General features: G+C 36.5%; 1 protein-coding gene across 2 annotated transcripts in view; it reads right to left on the bottom strand.

Annotated features, from left to right (window-relative positions):
• The window catches only part of HECTD2 (HECT domain E3 ubiquitin protein ligase 2), a 118,563-nt gene that overhangs the window by 64,830 nt on the left and 35,114 nt on the right, over nt 1–18,619 (bottom strand). For both annotated transcript variants that reach the window (XM_072625132.1, XM_072625129.1), the window contains exons 3-4: nt 16,616–16,742; nt 40–178 (exon numbers count right to left, since the gene is read on the bottom strand). In XM_072625132.1, coding sequence (XP_072481233.1) covers nt 40–178; nt 16,616–16,742 — 266 coding nt within the window. The remainder of the gene's footprint in view (nt 1–39; nt 179–16,615; nt 16,743–18,619) is intronic.

Raw genomic sequence — 18,619 nt, 5'->3', positions numbered from 1 at the left:
CAATGCTTTGTAAATATTAAATAGAGAGCTGAAACTTACTGAAAGTCTTTCATAGTTTTGGTTCTAATGGGAAGGGCAGGTTCCAGAGGGACTGGTGCTTTCATTTCAGCTGACAATGAATCAATAGAGAGGCGTTGTTTTTGTCTAACATCAAGGCAAATTGGTGGCAGATCTCTTACTGTGAGGTATAAAACAGAACATTCATATAATTATAAGCTATTATTCCCAACTATGAAAATGCTAGACTAATATGAATAAAGAAAATAGGTATAGCATATAAAATTTGTTTTTCTGGCTAACCATGGATTTATTTATAATAAAGGAAAATTGGCATGGAATACTTTGGTTAATAGTTATGGCGATAATTGAATAAATCAAAAAATGCTAATTAGGCACATAATATTCAAAGGATACTATGGGGTAAACAATAAGTATGAAGACTATGGTTCCTGATATCAAACAATTTATAATCTAGCAATCAAGTTGGGGAATCAAGACATAAATATATGAAAAGTTCAATTAGAATACAAGAGGAATATAAAAGTTCAGTACCATAAAAATAAAACAGTACCAAATGAATGGTATAGGCCACAGGCATCAAACTAAAGGCCAAGAGAATTCCTGAATGGTCTGAACCAGATTAAAATGTAATTGGGAAATGTTTAACAAAATAAATACAACATAATAAAACACAGAGAATATTAATTTATGATTTTCTAAGTCAACATGTGGCCTCAAGGATTCATTTCTTTTTGAATTTAACACCACCAATATAGACAATTAATAGCATAGGAGTTATGGAGGGATTATATATTTAAAAGACCAAGGCACATTTAAGGGAAAAAAATCTAATAAGATTCTCTCATTTTCTTGAAGGGAAAAGTAATGTCTTCAAAGTTTAAGTGTCATGTCAAGTGTCACACTGATTCTACCTGTACAGCTTACAAGCTACCTATGTTGAGAGGAGAAGTGGTAAGAACCCAAACTAAGGGAGAGACTATATGAGCCAAAGATAAGGCAGATATGAGAGATTTTGTTGAGACAGAGTCAATAAGACTTGGCAAATGACTGGATATAGGGATTAAGGGAGAGAGAAGGGACAAGGATGATTCCAAGGCTGCAAATATGGATGACCATGCAATGCCCTTGACAAAATGAGGTGATTTGGAGGAAAATATCAGTTCTATTTTGCACAAGTTGATTTTGAGGTGTCTATGGGACATTTGACTTGAGATGTTGAAAAGCTTGAAGGCTTTGAAGCTCAGGAAATAGACCTAGAGTAAGATACACAAATCTGGGCTCCATCTATGTAGAGATAATAATTGAGTCCAAAGGAATCGCTAAGATCACCAATTGAAACAGTAGAGACAGAGAAGAGAATAACTCCCTATGACAGAGCATTGTGGTACCCATAGTTAGTGGGTGCGATGTAGATGAAAATTCATCAAAGCAGACAGACAAAAAGCAGTCAGGAAAAAGGAAAATCAGGAGAGAAAAATTTAAAGAGGCAAGATCAAGTGAGTAAGTTTTAAGGATGGTAAAGACAGGGTCATATTTACAGGCAGGAGAAGAGAAAGAGACAATCTATAGTAAGACTGTAAATGACACACAGAGAGAAGCAGAAAGAGACAGAGAGAGAAGCAACAGGAAGAACAAATATAGCAGAGAAGGAGAAGGCAGCTCAGTCAAGCTCATCTCAACAACTATGTCAACAAAGACTTCAAAAGGGGACCATACTAAGTTGTAATCAGCAATTCCAAAGAAACTCACATTCAGTCAATTTTCTAATCTGGGTTAGTCGAGGGAGACAGACAGAGGAGTGTGGATACTAAGACGGTGTCTAGTGACTGGAGATGAGGATGCTGCACAGAGCTTTCTAGTGCAGGGATGAAACTAGAGCCTGCAGCTTTGTACTTGAACAAGAAGCAGTCCCAGAACCAGCAGGGATGGGTCTAATGCTGTGCAGGAACCATGTGGCAACTCTGTTACTCATACACCAGAGCCAGGTCACAGACCCAGTGCATACTGAGGAGGTAACCTGCACCTAGGTATGGTCACGGTCCAAAACTACGTATTGGACAAGGAGTATTTGAGTGGCACTGACCCTGGAGTTTTAGATTTCAAGACTCTGGGCTTATTTTCAGCTCCTCATCTAGTCTGGGACCTGTTGCTAAGTAACCACAGTAGGGAACTCAGGCAAAAGAAGACAGCAGTTCTGTTACTCGGAACCTGCAGAGCCTTCCAACTAGCTCTAGGGCTAGCATCAGGCTATTGAAAGTCCAACCAGGGGCAAGCCTGTAGTTGTGCTGCCCAGACCTGAACTGGGATTACAAACTAGCAAAGTTCAGACCAGAATGGCAGCAATAAGACCTAGCTCTAAGATCTGACTATTTGGGGTGCACTGAAAGCTTATAATTCCTCAACCTAAACCATCCCTAATATCTTTCAAGAACACAGCATCCAATACCCAGAGAAAGTAACATCAGGACCCATAGAATTCAAAGCAGTTCTAAGTAAGACCTAGGTGCTCCCACTAGCTGTATGCAGAGCTTAACACAAAATCCCACAAAATCACAAAAACAGAAAAGACTTTCATTATACAGAGCTACTATGGTGACAAAGATGACCAAGACATAAACCTAGAAGAGGCCAATAACTCTAAAACGTCTTCAAGCAAAGTCTCAAAGAAAAAGTAAGCTTGAACATATATTCAACTAGAATTATTGGAAGAAATAAAGCAAGAGTTTAAAAACAGCTTATAAATAATATAATAATACTAGAGGAAAGAACTGGAAAAGAGAGATTTGGAAGGAGAATTAATAGTTTGATACAAGAGATATATAAAGCCTTACTCAAGGAACAGACTCCTTGAAAAATGAGAATAGATCAGACAGAAATTAATAACTCCAAAAGCCAACAAGAAATACTCAACTAAGACACAATGAAAATAGAAAATGTAAGGAATCTCATATTAAAAATAGCTGACCTAGAAAACAGATCAAGGAGAGACAATCTGAGAATCATTGGAACTACCTAAAAGTCATGACCAAAAAAAAAGGATGGAGACAAACTGGCAGACAAGGAGCAGTCACCCAGATGAACTCTGCTAACAGTTCCCCTCAAACAACTTTAAAATAATGCCTCAAATCAAATTTCAGAGCAGCAGAGCCAACAAAAGGCTAGAGAGACATTTATTGGCCTAAGAAAACTTAAGAGGCAAGAGAAGTCAGTGGTACCAAGGTGATGGCCTGTCAGGAGCTCACACAGGTGGTGGCAACAATTGTGGCTGCAATAGCAACTTTAGGAGTGCTCAGCCCAGAGACAATAAAGAGATCAGACAATTGGTCAAAAAGAGATTACAGGGGACCTTCTGCTGGCACTGAATACAGTTTTCTCTGACAGGCAACTCTATTGTCCATATGCAGTTCTGAGTCACAGTTCCAGGGCAGAGAAGAGTACTGGCGGTTGGACACAAGGGAACAGGGGCCCTGGTCATGGTACCAAAGCAAAGAGGAGTGATAGTGTTTGGAGCTGCTGAGGAGAAGGGGTCTTTCCCGGGAAAGGACCAGAGCACAGACCAGAAGAGCAGTAACTGTTCCTCTCCCAGGATCACAGCATTTCAGAAGCACCAAAAACTTTCAGACCCCCAGAACTAGCTCTGAAAACAGCAACAAAAAAAGTCTGAAGGTTGGGGCAGTGCCTCCTCACACTCAGGTGAGCAGAGGCCAATTTATACATAAAGTTCAAAGTAAAAAAATAGGCTGGAAATATGAACAAACAACAAAAAGAATTTGACCATAAAAAGCTACTATGGTGGTAGGGAAGAACAAGACATAAACTCAGAAGAAGACAACTATGCGAAAAACAGCCTCAAAGAAAAATGGTCACTGAACTCAAACCCAACAAGAATTCCTGGAAGAGTTAAAGAAAAGATAAGAGTGATAGAGGAAAAAAAATGAGAAAAGAAATGAGTGATACAATAAAATTAACAAGAACCAAGAGAAGCGTAAAAAGGTAAACATGAAAGGGTAATCAAAAGGGACTCAAACTGTTTACATTCCTATATGGAAAGATAATACATTTAATTCCCAAAAACTTTATCATTATTAGGGCAGGTGGAGTCTACAAAAAGAGAAGACATGTAAGTCAATTGTGTTCAGATGATATCCAAAAGAAAATGAAGACATGAAAAAGAGGGATGCACTGGGAGAAGGGGGAAAGGAGAGATAGAATGGGGAAAATTTTCTCACATAAAAGAGGTTCACAAAGGAGAGTTTTTATAGTAAAGGGGGAAATGAAGGAGGAGCAGGAAGTGCTTGAACCTCACTCTCATTGAAACTGGTTCAAAGAGAGAATGTATATACATATATATATACACACACACATATATACACACACACACACACACACATACACACTCAGCTGTGTATAGAAATGCCATTTACTTAATAAAGAAACAGGAGGGGTAGGGCATAAGAGAATGGGGGAGGGGATGATAAAAGGGAGGGTGGACAGGACATGGAGGGAGGGAAGGAGGGATGGAGGGAGGAAGGAAAAGGGGGAGGGAGAGAAAGACACAGAGAGAGAGAGGGAAGCAAATGGGAGGGAAGGAAATAAACAGTTAGCAATCATAACTGTGAATGTAAATGGGATGAATTCACCCATAAAACAGAAGTACATAGTAGAATGTATTAGAAATTATCATCTAACAATATATTGTTTACAAGAGAAAAACTTAAAAGAGAAAGACACACACAGAATTAAAATAAAAGACTAGAGCAGAATCTAATGTTTCAGCTGAACTAAAAAAAGGCAAAGATAGCAATCATCATCTTAGACAAAGCAAAAGCAAAAATAGACCTAATTAAAAAAGATAATCAGGGAAACTACATTTTGCTAAAATGCTCACCTACTTTTGCTAAAAAAAAAATATAGCTTGTAAAAAGCTACATTTTGTTTTGTATCACAGACAAAGACGAAATATAAAAAAAAATTTACAGTAAGTTTCTCTGATGAAGGTCTCATTTCTTAAATATATAGAGAACTGAGTCAAGTTTACAAAAGTAAGAGCTATCTCCAAATGGATAAATGGTCAAAGGATAGAAATAGGCACTTTTCAGAAGAAGAAGTCAAAGCTATCTATAGTCATGAAAAGATGCTATAAATTGGTATTGATTAGAGAAATGCAAATTAAAACAACTCTGAGATGCTGCCTCATACCAATCAGAAATGACAAATGCTGGAGGGGATAGGGAAAATAGTTACACTAACACACTGTTGGTACAGTTGTGAACTTCTGAAATCATTCTGGAGAAGAATTTGAAGCTATGCCCAAAGGGCTATAAAACCCTTTGATCCAGCAATTCCTCTACTAGATCTGTGTAATGCTAATTTAAAGTGGGAAGATCTTTCTCCTTCATTAATGGGCCCACGTGACCTGCATGGGTCATGGAAGCCTGAATCACATGAGTCTGAGTCACATGGAGCCTGTGATGGGAGGAGTCTGCTGAATGGGTGGGACAGGAAGAGGCCAAGCTAGAACAGATCTGAGAGGCAGTTAGTCTTGAGAGCATTCAGAGCCAGGAAGGATGCAGGCAAGCCTGTCACTGGCTGCGAGTGTAAGAAACACATTTTGTTTAAGGGAAGCATGCTTGTGATTTATTTAATGGAGTTGGTTTGTGGGAAGCCTAGCAGGGGGAAGGCTTGGAGATGGCATTGTCCTCCTCATTGTTATTGTGTATAGATTTTTGTTACTATGATGGATTTGGCTTTCTAGTATCTGAATAAATGTTTTGGTTCTGTTTTCCACATGGAGAGTCTGTGGTATTTCATGATTCAGAATTACACTGGAATATTCATGGCTGCTGTAGGCGCTTCAAAGAAAAGGAAAAAGATCTCTACATACAAAAAGATTTATAGCAGTTCTTTTTGTGGTGACAAAGATTTGAAAAGTGAAGGGATGCCCATCTATTGGGGAATGGCTGAACATGCTGTGGTATATGGTTGTGATAAAGTACTATCATGCTTTAAGAAATGACTGGGAGGCAGGTTCTAGAAGAACATGATAAGACCTGAACTGATGCAAAGTGAAGTGAGGAGAAACAGGAGATCATCATGCACAGTAATAGCAATGTTGATCCACTGTGAAAGACTTGACTACTCTGATTAATACAATGATCAAAGACAATTTCAAAGGACTCGTGATGGAAAAAAATGCTATCCACCTTCAGAGAGAAAATAATAAACTCAGTGCAAACTGAGCTATAATTTTCTCTATTTTTTTTTGCTTCTTTTGGCAATATGACTAATATGAAAATAAATTTTGCATGATTTCACATGTAAAATTGATATTGCTTTCTCAGTAGGTGGGGGATGGGTGAGAAGGGAGGGAAGGAGAGAATTTGGGACTCAAAATTTAAAAAGAAAAGAATAAGTATTTTTAAGTTTAAAAAAAGAGATACATTATAAAAGAAAACTGCTCAAATCTCTTAGGATCTGAGGGCAAAGTGACAACAGAAAAAAATTACTGATTACCTCCTAAATGAAACTGCCAAATGATAACCCCCAGAAACATCACAGCAAAAATCCAGATCTTTAAGGTCAAAGAAAAAGGATTTAAGCAGTCAAAAAAAAAAAAAAAGAGTTCTAGTACTAAGAAGGTAAAGGCAAGGCAAAAAAAAAAAAATGGATTACACAACCATGAATAACTTACCCAGAAAAGTTGAATGTAATCCTAGAGGGGGAAAATGAACTTTTAATGAAATACAGAACTTCCACGCATTCCAAGTGAGAAGAATAAAGCTGAATAGAAACTTTAAAATTTAAGAGAATCATAAAAGGTAATCATTCAGGAGAGATAAGGATGAAATATTTGCCTTGCAAATGGAGGAGGTGATACATTTCCCCTCAGAACCCTAATATTTTCAGGGGTCAGAAAGGGAGTTAAATAAGAAAGAAGGCCTGGAGATGGTGTTCTTATATTTTGATCATCTTAAAAGAAAAATGAAAGTCAGGCAGAGAGAATATACTCAGGAAGGAAAAGGGTCAAGGAATTATATTACATAATTGTAATGTACAAGTAGTAGAAGGAGAAAGGGTTGATTTCTGAACTTCACTTTCATTTGAATTGGTAAGGACAAAATACATAGACATCCAGAATTAGGTGAAGAAATAGATTTAACTCCAGGGAAACAAGAAGAAATGGGGGAAGGAGAGAGGGGAAATAAAAGTAAGGATAGATTCAGGGAGAGATTACTCATAAGCAAAACAAACTTTAATCTCTAGGAGTGGATTTTGAAGAAATGTTTAAAAAGGAAAGAGATAATGTAAAACTTTGTGACTGAGGTCTGAATAAGAGAGAAAAAGGGCAGGGGAGCAGAAGCAGATTATCAAGCAAGAAGCATTAATGCTGAGCACACTCCTTTCTCACCACCCTCTTTTTTAAAGAGGAGGCAAGGAGTAAAGAAAGGAAAATATAAAAGAGAACAGAGTGAAAGAGTAAACAACAAGTCAATGTGCATGGGCTGAAATTGTCAATAAAATAAAAGCAGACAAAAGGATAGATTAATAAGCAAAGTCTAACAAGGTGTTGTTTATAAGAAACACACTTGAAACAAATATTTACATATAGTTAAACTAAAAGGCTGTTATTTTTCAGCTGAACTAAAAAAGGCAGGGGCAGCAACCAGGATCTCAGACAAAGTAACAGCAAAAAAGACTTGAGTAAAAGAGATAAAAAAAAAAAAAACTACACTGTGCTGAAAAGAAGAAACATAAATGATGAATTAATTTCAATAAATATACATGAATGGAATGGTATAGCATCTAAATACTTAAAAAGTTGTGAGTTATAGGGAGAAAGAGACAGTAAAATATATAATAGTGGGGGATCTCAATTGATCCCTTTCAGATTAAGACATATCTAATAAAAAAAATGGACAAGAAAGTAGTTAAGGGTATAACTAGTATAACAGAAAAGATGGATATGATAGACCTCTAACAATCAAATGAACGGGAATAGAAAGGACATATTCTTAGCTATGTATGGCAACTTTACAAAAATTGAACATTTATTAAGGCATAAAAACCTCATTAACAAATTAAAAAACCCCAGAAACATTAATTGCATCTTTCACTGATCACAATGCAATAAAATAATATGTGATAGTCGCTGAAGGATAAAAAATTAAAGGTTAAATATCTTAATTCTAAAAAATTGGTGACTCAAAGAACAAATCATAGACAATATATCAAAATTTGGTGACACAGGCAAAGAATCCTTACGGGAAAATTTATATCGCTAAACACTGTCATCAATAAAAAAGAAAAAAAAGAATAGATTAATAAATTTATTTAAATTTTAAAAAACAGAAAATTAACAAAATAAAAATTCCCAATTAAATACAAAAATAGAAATTCTGAAAATCAAAGAGATGAACAAATCCTAAAGTAAACACACACACACACACACACACACACCCTAATGAATTAGCAAGTAAAACTAGAAATTAGTTTTTAGAGAGAAAAATCAATAAAATAGATAAAATATAGCAATTAGATTTAAACAAAAGATAAATGAAATAGTCACTATCAAAAATAAAAACAAGAATCCACAACAAATGAAGATAAAATAAAAGACAATATTGTAACACAGGAAAATGAAATTCCTTCTATAATACAAACATTGTTTTGATATGCAAAACAGAAAGATTGAAAATAAAGAAAATTATAGGCTAATATCCCAAATAAACACTGATGTGAAAATTTTTAAGTAAAATATTAGCAAGTCTGTAAGAAATCAGATTTAGATCAATACTTCCTATACCAAGAAAACTACTAATGAGCATATCAGTTAGCCACAAAGGGGGATATCACAAACAAATCAGAGGAACAAAGCAGACATTGTCCTTCAGATCCTTGGAGAGTGGAACAGTTTGTGATCTAAGAAAAGACAGGATCACAGCTGACAGTATGGGCAATTTTGATTACATAAAATAAAAAGATATTGTACAAAAAAAGTCAAACAGCTAAAATTAGATGGGGAAACTGGGGGGGAAAAATCTTTGCAAGTTTCTCTGACAAAGATTTAATTTCCAAGACATTTAAAGAACTGGTATCAAATTTGCAAGAACAATAGCCATTCTCTAATTGACAAATAATCAAATGATATTAATAAGCAAGTTTCAAAGAATCTAAGCTATACATAGCCCCACAAAAAGTTCTTCAAATCAAACTTAAATTATAGCTATTCTGAGGTTCTACCTAGCACCTATAAATTGACAAAGTTGACAAAAAAGAAAAATTACAAATGTAGGAGGGGTTATGGAAAAACAAGAACACTAATTCATTATTGAAAGAGATGGGAATTAGCAAAATTATTCTGACAAACAATTTGGAACTATGAACCCAAACATCCTAAATTGTTCCTAAATTGTCCTTTGATCCAGAAATACCCCTACTGGGCCTTTACCCCAAAGAAAGCAAAGAAAGAAGCAAAGGACATACATGAAAATAAATTTATAGCAACTCTTTTTGTGGTACCAAAGAATTGGAAACTAAGGGGTGTCCTTATTAACTGCGGAATGGTGGGATACTACTATGCTGTAAGAATTGATGAAAGTTTTTAAGAAACTTGTTTTTAAGAAAATAGCTTTTAAAAAACCTGAGAAGACTTGCATGAACTGATACAGAGTGAAATAAGAATCAGGAGAACCGTTTTTACAATAACAACATTTCAAAGGCAAATAGTTTTAAAAAATTTAAGAACTCTAATCAATTCAACACAGAACAAGTGATGAAGCATGCCACCCAGAGGTGATGGACTCGGGATATAAAATGAGGAACATTTTTTGGACATGACCAATATGGGATTTTTTTTGCACAATAATATGTATTATTGTAATATGTATTATGATATTTTTTTCCAATGGGTGAGAGGTAGAAAAGAGAGAAAATAGATTTTTTTTTATTGAAGATTTTTTAAAAAGTAAAAGATTAGAGAGAGAGCATGGATGATAGTGGGTACAATCTGGTGGAGAAGATGGGATAGGATAGGATCAAGGGTGAACACTTAGGCAGGTAAGATAGTTGTGAAGGAGGAAATAGTAGGGAAAGACTTCTGGGTGATGTGAGATAAGACAAAGGGAGCTGTCATTAAATGAGTCTTTTTTTTTCAGTGAAGTATGAGGTAAAGTCCTCACTGGAAAGAGTGTGTGGTGATGTTACATGAAAGAGTGCTGTTTGATGTTATAGATTGTTATAGATTGAGGCAAGATGAAGCTCTTTAGAAAGCTCTTATGGTGAACAGGATAGTGAATTGATCAAGGAGAAATACAAGGATTGCTTTTCCACAATGAAGATTCAGTTGAAATTGTGTAATATAAAATTTTAGTAGATTTCATCAGGATGGTTTCGTGACTTCCTTCAGCTTTGTACAGCAGCAAATATACAATAAACAAAAAATGTGGATGGTAGGAATAAACAAAGAAATAATAGAAAAGGGGAAGTGAGAGGAGAGGTTAGTGGAGAGTCGAACTGACTCACCAAAGGGTTGAGATTGAGAAAGGAAGACAGTAAAGTCGGTGTAGGGGTAATGGCCTTGGAAAGAACTGAAGGAGTTAGGGGGCAGAGGGAGGCCACAGTGAGGACTAAGAACAGATCTGTATGTGCTAGAAGAGAGGAGTAAGAAAGGAAAAAATATTAAGATGAAAGTAAATTTGTTGATTAGTGCATTGATGAAATAGTAGTAACTGTTTCTTTGGGACAAACGAAGCTATATATTAGGGTTAGGAAAGTGTAGGGCATAGTATTTGAGAAATATCTGTGATGTAAAAAACCAAAAAGCATCAATAAACTTTTACAAAAAGAGAACATGAAAAAATAGTAAAGCAAGGACACCAAAAAAGGGGGAGGGGGAGTTTAGTTTGGTAGAGAGCAATGTTAGACAAAACCAAATTCTAGAATAGAAAAAATCCAAGTATGTGAATGGAACTGCTACTTAGCTCAGAAAGAAGGTTTTGCTGAGGCTAGACAGTGATCCAGAGTACTACTCCATTCTATCTTAATGAAACGAGTTAAGTAATAAGCCAGAATCCTTTTCCTCACATTAGTGAATGAAAACCTAAATAGAGGATATGATATTCATCTATTAAGGGGTGGAGGAAATGGCAATTCACAGCTGCTTTAATGTTCCTGAATATCAAGGCATTGTTTTCAGAAAGGACTTCTTGCCTGTTCTCAAAGATGGATATTAAAAATAAGAATCAAAAGGAAGCAATCAATGACTATGACGAAGACAGATGACATTAAACTCAAACTGATTTTAAAAATAGAACAGGCAAGTCTTTCTTTTTAGTACATGCAGATTTGTTTGAAATACAGGATTTTGCAATGCTATGAAATAAGCTATAATGAATTTATCAGTTGAAAACCAGTCATTTAGATTCCTTTCAGCCAATACTTGAGAATGTTGTGTGCTGAATTGATAAGCAGTGATTATTTTTTCCTTTCTTTTAATATAGTGTTGCCAATTTTAGTTGGTTGCTTAGAAACATTAAGTAAAAACGCTTAAAACGAATACAGGAAGAATAAGGGCTGGGTAGAAGCTGGCGGTATTATGAAAATTATGAGAAACATACCACATGGTAAGATTGGGTAGGATTATTAGCCAAATTTGCCAGATTACTATCAACAAGAAAGCAGCATATGTTTGTCAGCACATGAATATTGAGGATTAAGACACTTTTCACAAATGAGTAGTCCTCCATTTTAAATTTGTCATATAACAGAGAAGTTGAGACTATTTCCATGAATATATGAGTAGCAAAGATAGTAAAAGAATGAGGCTAGTACAAAGAAAGTCGCAGGTGGCATGGTGCTTCAGGCTTAGAGAAAGCAACGGTTTTCCCCAGTCTCCCTTCTCTTCGTTCTAAAGAGAATCGCTAATAACAAAGTTTGCTGTTAGGGTTTCTATGTGTAACAAGAGTTCTGAGCTCTAAATGTTATCCCACAGGAAATAATTTATAGTTGAATATGGCAGTAAAGTTACTTTATTTTTATGGTGATTCAAGTTTTTAATGTATTGTGATATATGTGCCTCATACTAATGAGCACTTAAAACAATATTTACTGAGTTAAATTGAAGAGACACCATGTGGTAAAACCACTCCCCAAGTAAGTAAAGTCCAAATGAAAGTGACCTCTGTAAACCAAAGTCATAAGGAAAGATGTGTAATTAAAATGATGATATTATCTTTAAAAGAAAACTCATTTTAGCTTGGTTATAACTTCATCTTCCACAAAAACTTTTACTAGAACTAACAATTATCATTTTTGACCAATTATCAAAAGCAAATTTCATTTTTTATTTTCTCAATCCTATCTTCAAGTCACAGTGCCAGTGAATGATGAGGTATCCAAATGGCTGACTGCCAGAAGGAAAAAGAATCTCATCTAGTACAATCATTACTGGAAATTGAGTCCCAGAGACCTTAAATAATTTGTCCCAAAATAGGTAACATTTGGAATTCCTTTCAGAAAACAGGTCATCAAATCAAATCATTATGGAGCCAGACTGGTCTATTTGCTATCTTTCAACCACACTTTATACTTTCTTGCCTCTAGTCTTTGCTTACAGCTTAATCTCCTTCTCAATTTAGAATGACTACTCTCTTTAAATCAGATGAAGTCTGTTACCGATCCTCTAAGGTTAGCTCAAATTATACCCTCTCCAGGATGCCCAGAACTGGAAGTGATCTCTCCTTTCTATAAACTTTTTATTACACAGCACAAAATTTTTATAGTATAGTATATATCTTAGAATGATTAGAACAAAAATGTGCACTTATACATAGCTGTTTTCAATAAATACTTCCCATTTGTTATCAATAACAGTATTAGTCACAGAAGTACTACCGGATCAAGGTAGCACATTGAGATGCTGTTGTTTTGGGGTTTTTTTTTTGTTTTGTTTTGCTTTTTTTTACTAACAAGATAATGTAGTGTATTTTCACCAATCCTTTTTAGCTCAGGTTCAGTGCTGGAATTTTAATTCATAACAACACCACTGCACAGCAATAAATTATATAAATAAATGTGATATCTCATAGCATAAGTATCTATTATTGCTATTTATTTCTTGTTCTGAATTCCTACAGAATACACTGTACCAATCATTTGTCACTTTTCTATTAGGCAGTACTGTTAATTATCTTTCCATGTTTATATAGCTTATAACTACTAGATTGTAACTTCCTTCAGGGCAGAGAACATCTAACATTTCTTTATATGCCCACTGTATCTAGCCTAAGAGGAAACTGAGTCCTGTAAGTAGGAAACAACTGCTTGTTCTCCAAGGAATGGCAAAGTGGCTCTCTAGGTGCCATGGTCAAAGATCACCCAACAAGAGTTAGAGGATGAGATGCATGGTGGTGACAGGTGACTCTCCAATGGCTGGGGGTGGTTGGGGGCAGTAATTTGTCAACCTGATAATAGCAACAGATAGCTATGTTGTTTTTTATGGAACATATATCTAGAATATAATGGAGACCCATTCTCACCTACCAGCTACCCTCAAAGACTTGACAACTCTGATGACTACAGTCCACTTCTGGTAATTGAGATGGACATAAATGATGTTACCAAAAGGACTTTAGAAAGCATTTCTAAGGAATGTGAAATCATGGATACATAGTAGGCCTAGGGTCAACAGTGAAGGTGGCACAGGCTGGCTACATGGTATTTGAAGGCCTTTAACCTTCTGTGCCTTCTGAATTTGCCCCAGGAAACTGAATTTTTCGAGTCATGGCCTGAGGTAAGATGTTCCTTTATGGGCTAATTACAATCCTAGAAGAATTTAGTTATAGTGTTTTCTGTAATAAGTACAAATATTTGTTTCTAAAAAAAAGGTAACTTTTGAAACATGTTATAGAACATCTTATACTTCACATATTTTAGGAAATGATCATTCTTTACTATGATCTAATCTGAGGTTTGAACATTCAGTATGGTGAATGCAGGAAGCCAGAAATAAAAGAGTTGCCTTCAATCTGGCAGTGGCTAGCATTAATAGACTAGATTTTAAACAGTATGATTTAAACATGGGTCATTTTCAAAGTAATTCTGGGTATGGGACAAGTTCTGGGACTTTTGTAGAGATGATGTCCATAACAGGAGAACAGGAACAACCTTATCCTAAAAGAGGCTATAACAGGACATACTCAAGAGCAGAAAAACGTGTCAGACTATGTGTCAGACTATGTGTCAGACACTGTGTTAAGAAGTGAGGAATACAAAAAGTAATTTAGCTTTCAGTTTTCATATTTTGCATCTCAAATTCTGTCAGCTAAATTCGTTTCTGTTCTCGATGGTTCATTACCAATAAACAGGATGTACCAAGGATGGGCCAAATTTCTCTTTACTTAACCTGAGCCTTGGGATGAGGCAGACATAGTCATACAAATTACATACATGGTAACTGTTTTGGAGAAACAAAAACAAGTTATAAGAACTAGTATGTTATCTTTAACTCCTCAAGCTCTCTTACTCCCCATACATAATCTATTGCCAAGGCCTGCTGATTTCACCTTTGCAACATCTCTCATCTTTCTCTCCCCTGATACTGTTACCACTCCAATGCAGGCCCTCATCACACAGGTAGTAAATATCGGACATCAGATTGAAACCTAGGTGCCCTTAACTCCAGAGTTAGTGCCCTTCCTTGCCTGGCAGAATGAGAAGAGGTACAGGCCAGTCTGCCTTGGTTGGGAGAAGCTATGTTGAGAAGAGCAAGAAAGCCTGCCCCACCCCCACCCACCCAAAGGATAGGGCACGTGCTCCTGAAATACAGCCAATAATTCCACCCAATCAAATGCCCAACTGAGGGAGGAAGTGGAGGTGGGTAGATTCAAGGATAGATCAGAGGACACAGCAGTGGGATCGGAGGGCTTCTCCATGAAGGACCCTTAGTGTGGCCAAGAAAGGGAGCAGGGGCAGGCATGCATCGCAGGGCTAGACCTCCAACCGGGGATAGAGCATACATTCCCAGATACTAACCTCTTTCTCTCCCCACACACATATAAAATTTCCATTCTGGGGCTTCTGAGTTCTCCCTCTCTAAGGTGAGGAAGTCTTTAAAAATGTAGTCTTGACAGGGCATCAGCACAACAGAGAAGCATGTTTTATACATTTATTCTCCAACCAGAAACTAGAAAACTGGAGTGCCCACCCTATGCAGACTGCCTCATAACCATTTTCTCACCCTTATTTGATTTGGTGTATTTTAGGAGACATGAGTAGGGACATTTGTGTTGCAAATTTCAAGTCATACTTTTAGCTCTAAACCACCCAGAAAAATCCCCTATCAGATTTCTATATTAGCTTTCTGGGGGTCACTGTTCTAACAACTGAACAATTTTTATGCTGTTAGTCACTTAATATTTATCATCTACTGCCTTGCAGATGTTCTTTCCTCAATAAGATTATAAACTCATTAAGAGTAATCAATTGATCAAGCCACAAACATGTATTAATTACCTATGGCAGGCACTGTCCTAGGCACTGGGGTAACATATACAAAATCAGGATGGTTATTGCTCTCAAGAAGCTTGCTCCTGGAGGCAAATATTCATAGCTATGTGAACACCAGTGGGGGAAAAGGGGCAACAAGTAAGGGAGTCATGGCATTGACTCTGTCTTATGCTTCCCTGAATCTCACATAGAACCCTGAACAGAACTGGGCCTCTGACAGGTGCATAATCAATGTATGTGGGTTGGCAGAAAAAAAAAGTAAGATGAAAAAGGCAACTTCATTGTGTTGTGTGGAAGGCACTAAGGGACAGGTGCCTTTGGGCTCAAGTACTAGGTCTCTGTAACCTTAGTCAAGACTTTTAGTTTCTCAGTGGGTAAGCCTCACTTGCCCTTAGCCATTTGCTGAGGGGCTGGACTAGTTGCTATCCAATATCTTTTCCAGTTCAAAGGCTATAAATCTCTCTGATTCACTCAGTTATTCTTTGCCAATCTTCCCAAGGAAAGATTTTTGGCAAAATGAATAAAAATAAAAGCAGAGGGGAAAGGAAAGGAAACCTTGGGGCAATGAAATATAACGCTAGCCTGCCAGCCTCAATGTATTTCATTTCTTGCTACTGGCCCTCCTGGCACCAACCAGGGTAGAGAAGGCCTCTATGACTACAGAAGTTGTATTACTATTGTGAGTCAGAGCTGTACCTTTGAAATTTGGGCCTAGCGAGTAGGAACTTCTCCAGGAAAGAGAATTCTGGTAGGCTAGAGAGACCACTCCTACACGGCCACAGACTCAATGTGCTCTGTGGCTGTGACCTAGATAGTTGGGGAGGGTGGAGTTAGGGCTAGAATGTAAGAAGGCAGTCACAGTAATAGCAACAATATAAAAACTGTATAAATATATACATATATATGTAACAATATATCTTTCTGCCTAGAAAATTTCATGGTGTCTAAAGTGTATGAGTGCATGAGACATGCTAATTGCATGTCTCTTTTAAGTTAAAAAAATCTTTTTAAAAGGTCAGAAAAAATATGAGTAATACTCATAGAATGGCCACAGTTTCAGAATTTTAGAACAAAAGTTGTTTTATTTTACCATTCTTGACGTTCGGTGTAACAAGTTGTGTGAGTGAACTCTTTTCAGCCACTTCTTTCTTCTGGCTAGCAGCTGAAACGAAACTGCTGAAAGTAGAAAGCTGGCCTTTGGCTCCTCTCTCCACCGCCTGGAAATAGGAAGGCAGTCATTGTAGCAAACTGTTTTTTTTTCAATATGCTTAAATATCCACCACTTTAAATAATATTTCCATGAACTGCATCACAGTGATATTTACAATAGGTTTCTTAATTTGAAACTAAGCACATCTGATGCTTTTATATGTATAAAGTAATGAATTTTTGCTGGAAGCAAATGATTTCAAATCAGGTGATATAATGACAATCTTCATTAACACTGCCCAATTAGAAATCAATTATTGACATTTTGGAAAAGATACCTGAGAAATTTGCAAATGACAAGTTAGACTGATCACTAATTTGCACTGACAAGGTGCTATTTTAGGAAGCTCTCAAAGGACACCCCCATTCCTACACATACATTTTGGGACCTGAACTGTAACTTCAGTGAGGAAACTTCCTCCCACTAATGCAGATCAGCACTTACTGTGCACCTTTTAATCTTAGAATTGTCTAGGGTACTGAGACAGGTGAAGTGACTGCCCAGCATCACATAAGCAGTAGGTATCTGAGGTGAGAGTTGAACCCAGGCCCTAAGTTAGAGACAGCTCCCTACACTATCTCTCACACTGTGATTACCATTAATATAAAGTCCATAGTTCCCAAATTTGGCGATAATGCCTTCTGGGGGGCAACAGTACACTTGGGTACAATTGGGGGGGTATTGAATAAAAATAAGGGGTGGCAGAAGTACAAAGAAGAGAATTTTGAAAAACCATTAGTATATTTTTCATCTGTTGTATAACTGAGTTAAAGTCATAGTGACTACATTATCTTCCAAATAAACATACAAAATGTAAGTTATAACGAATCAGTGGTCAAGTCTGCCAATAGGTCTAAAAAAGTAAGTGTTGGGAGGTGAGGATATCATGCATTTTTGGGAAGTCCAGCATGCGTTGGCAGGATTATGTATATATAATGATTTGTTTACGATACAATACTATATGGTTACATGATGTGATACTGCATTTCAATGCAGGAAAAAACCCCACAAATTTATTATTAAATTAAATTATTAAATTTGAGATGCATCATTTTAAAAAATTATAGTTTTTTGAAATGATGCAAATTTTTAAAAAATCAAAGGGTTAAAGAAAGAAGATTTCCGCTATTTTACTCTGCAGGAAGGGGATAGGAGAGGGAAGATAATAAGGGACAGAAAATTGGGGAAAGGGATAATCAGAAGCAAACACTATTGTGGGGGGACAGGTCAAGGGAGAGAATGGAATAAATGGACAGCAGGATAGGACAGAAGGAAATGTGGTTAGTCTTTCACCACATGAATGTTATGGAAGTGTTTTGCATGGCTACACATGTATGATCTATATAGAATTGCTTGCTTCCTCAATGAGGTTGGGTGAGGACAGAGAAAGGGAGAGAATATGGAACTCAAAGCTTTAAAAATAAATGTTAAAAATTTTTTTTGCATGCAACTGGGAAATAAAATGTACAGGCAATGGAGTATAGAAATCTATTTTGCCTTATGGGAAAATAGAGGGGAGGGGGATGAAAGAAAGGGGGGGTGATGGAAGGGAGGACAGACTGGGGGAAGGGTTGGAAGGAGTGCACACTGACCTAGGGTGGGGTGGGGAGAGATGGGGAGAAAATTTGGAATTCAAATTCTTGTGGAAGTGAATGTTGAAAACTGAAAAATAAATTATATATTAAAAACAAAAAAGAGAAAGATTTCCAGGTGGGTGCTGAGTAATTTTTTTTTAAAAGGGAGCAGTAGACTAAATAAGTTTGGGAACCTCTGAAACATTCAGATGGCACTTTGTCAATCAAAATTTACAGCCAGAAAGAATCCTGTAAGTCATCTTTAGTTCAACCCTCCAATTTTATGAAAGGTTATTCTGAAGACTGATGT

The sequence above is a fragment of the Notamacropus eugenii genome, chromosome 1 (assembly GCF_028372415.1).
Source record: "Notamacropus eugenii isolate mMacEug1 chromosome 1, mMacEug1.pri_v2, whole genome shotgun sequence".
NCBI classification, from domain to species: Eukaryota; Metazoa; Chordata; class Mammalia; order Diprotodontia; family Macropodidae; genus Notamacropus; species Notamacropus eugenii.
This window is presented reverse-complemented; position numbering and strand designations above follow the sequence as displayed.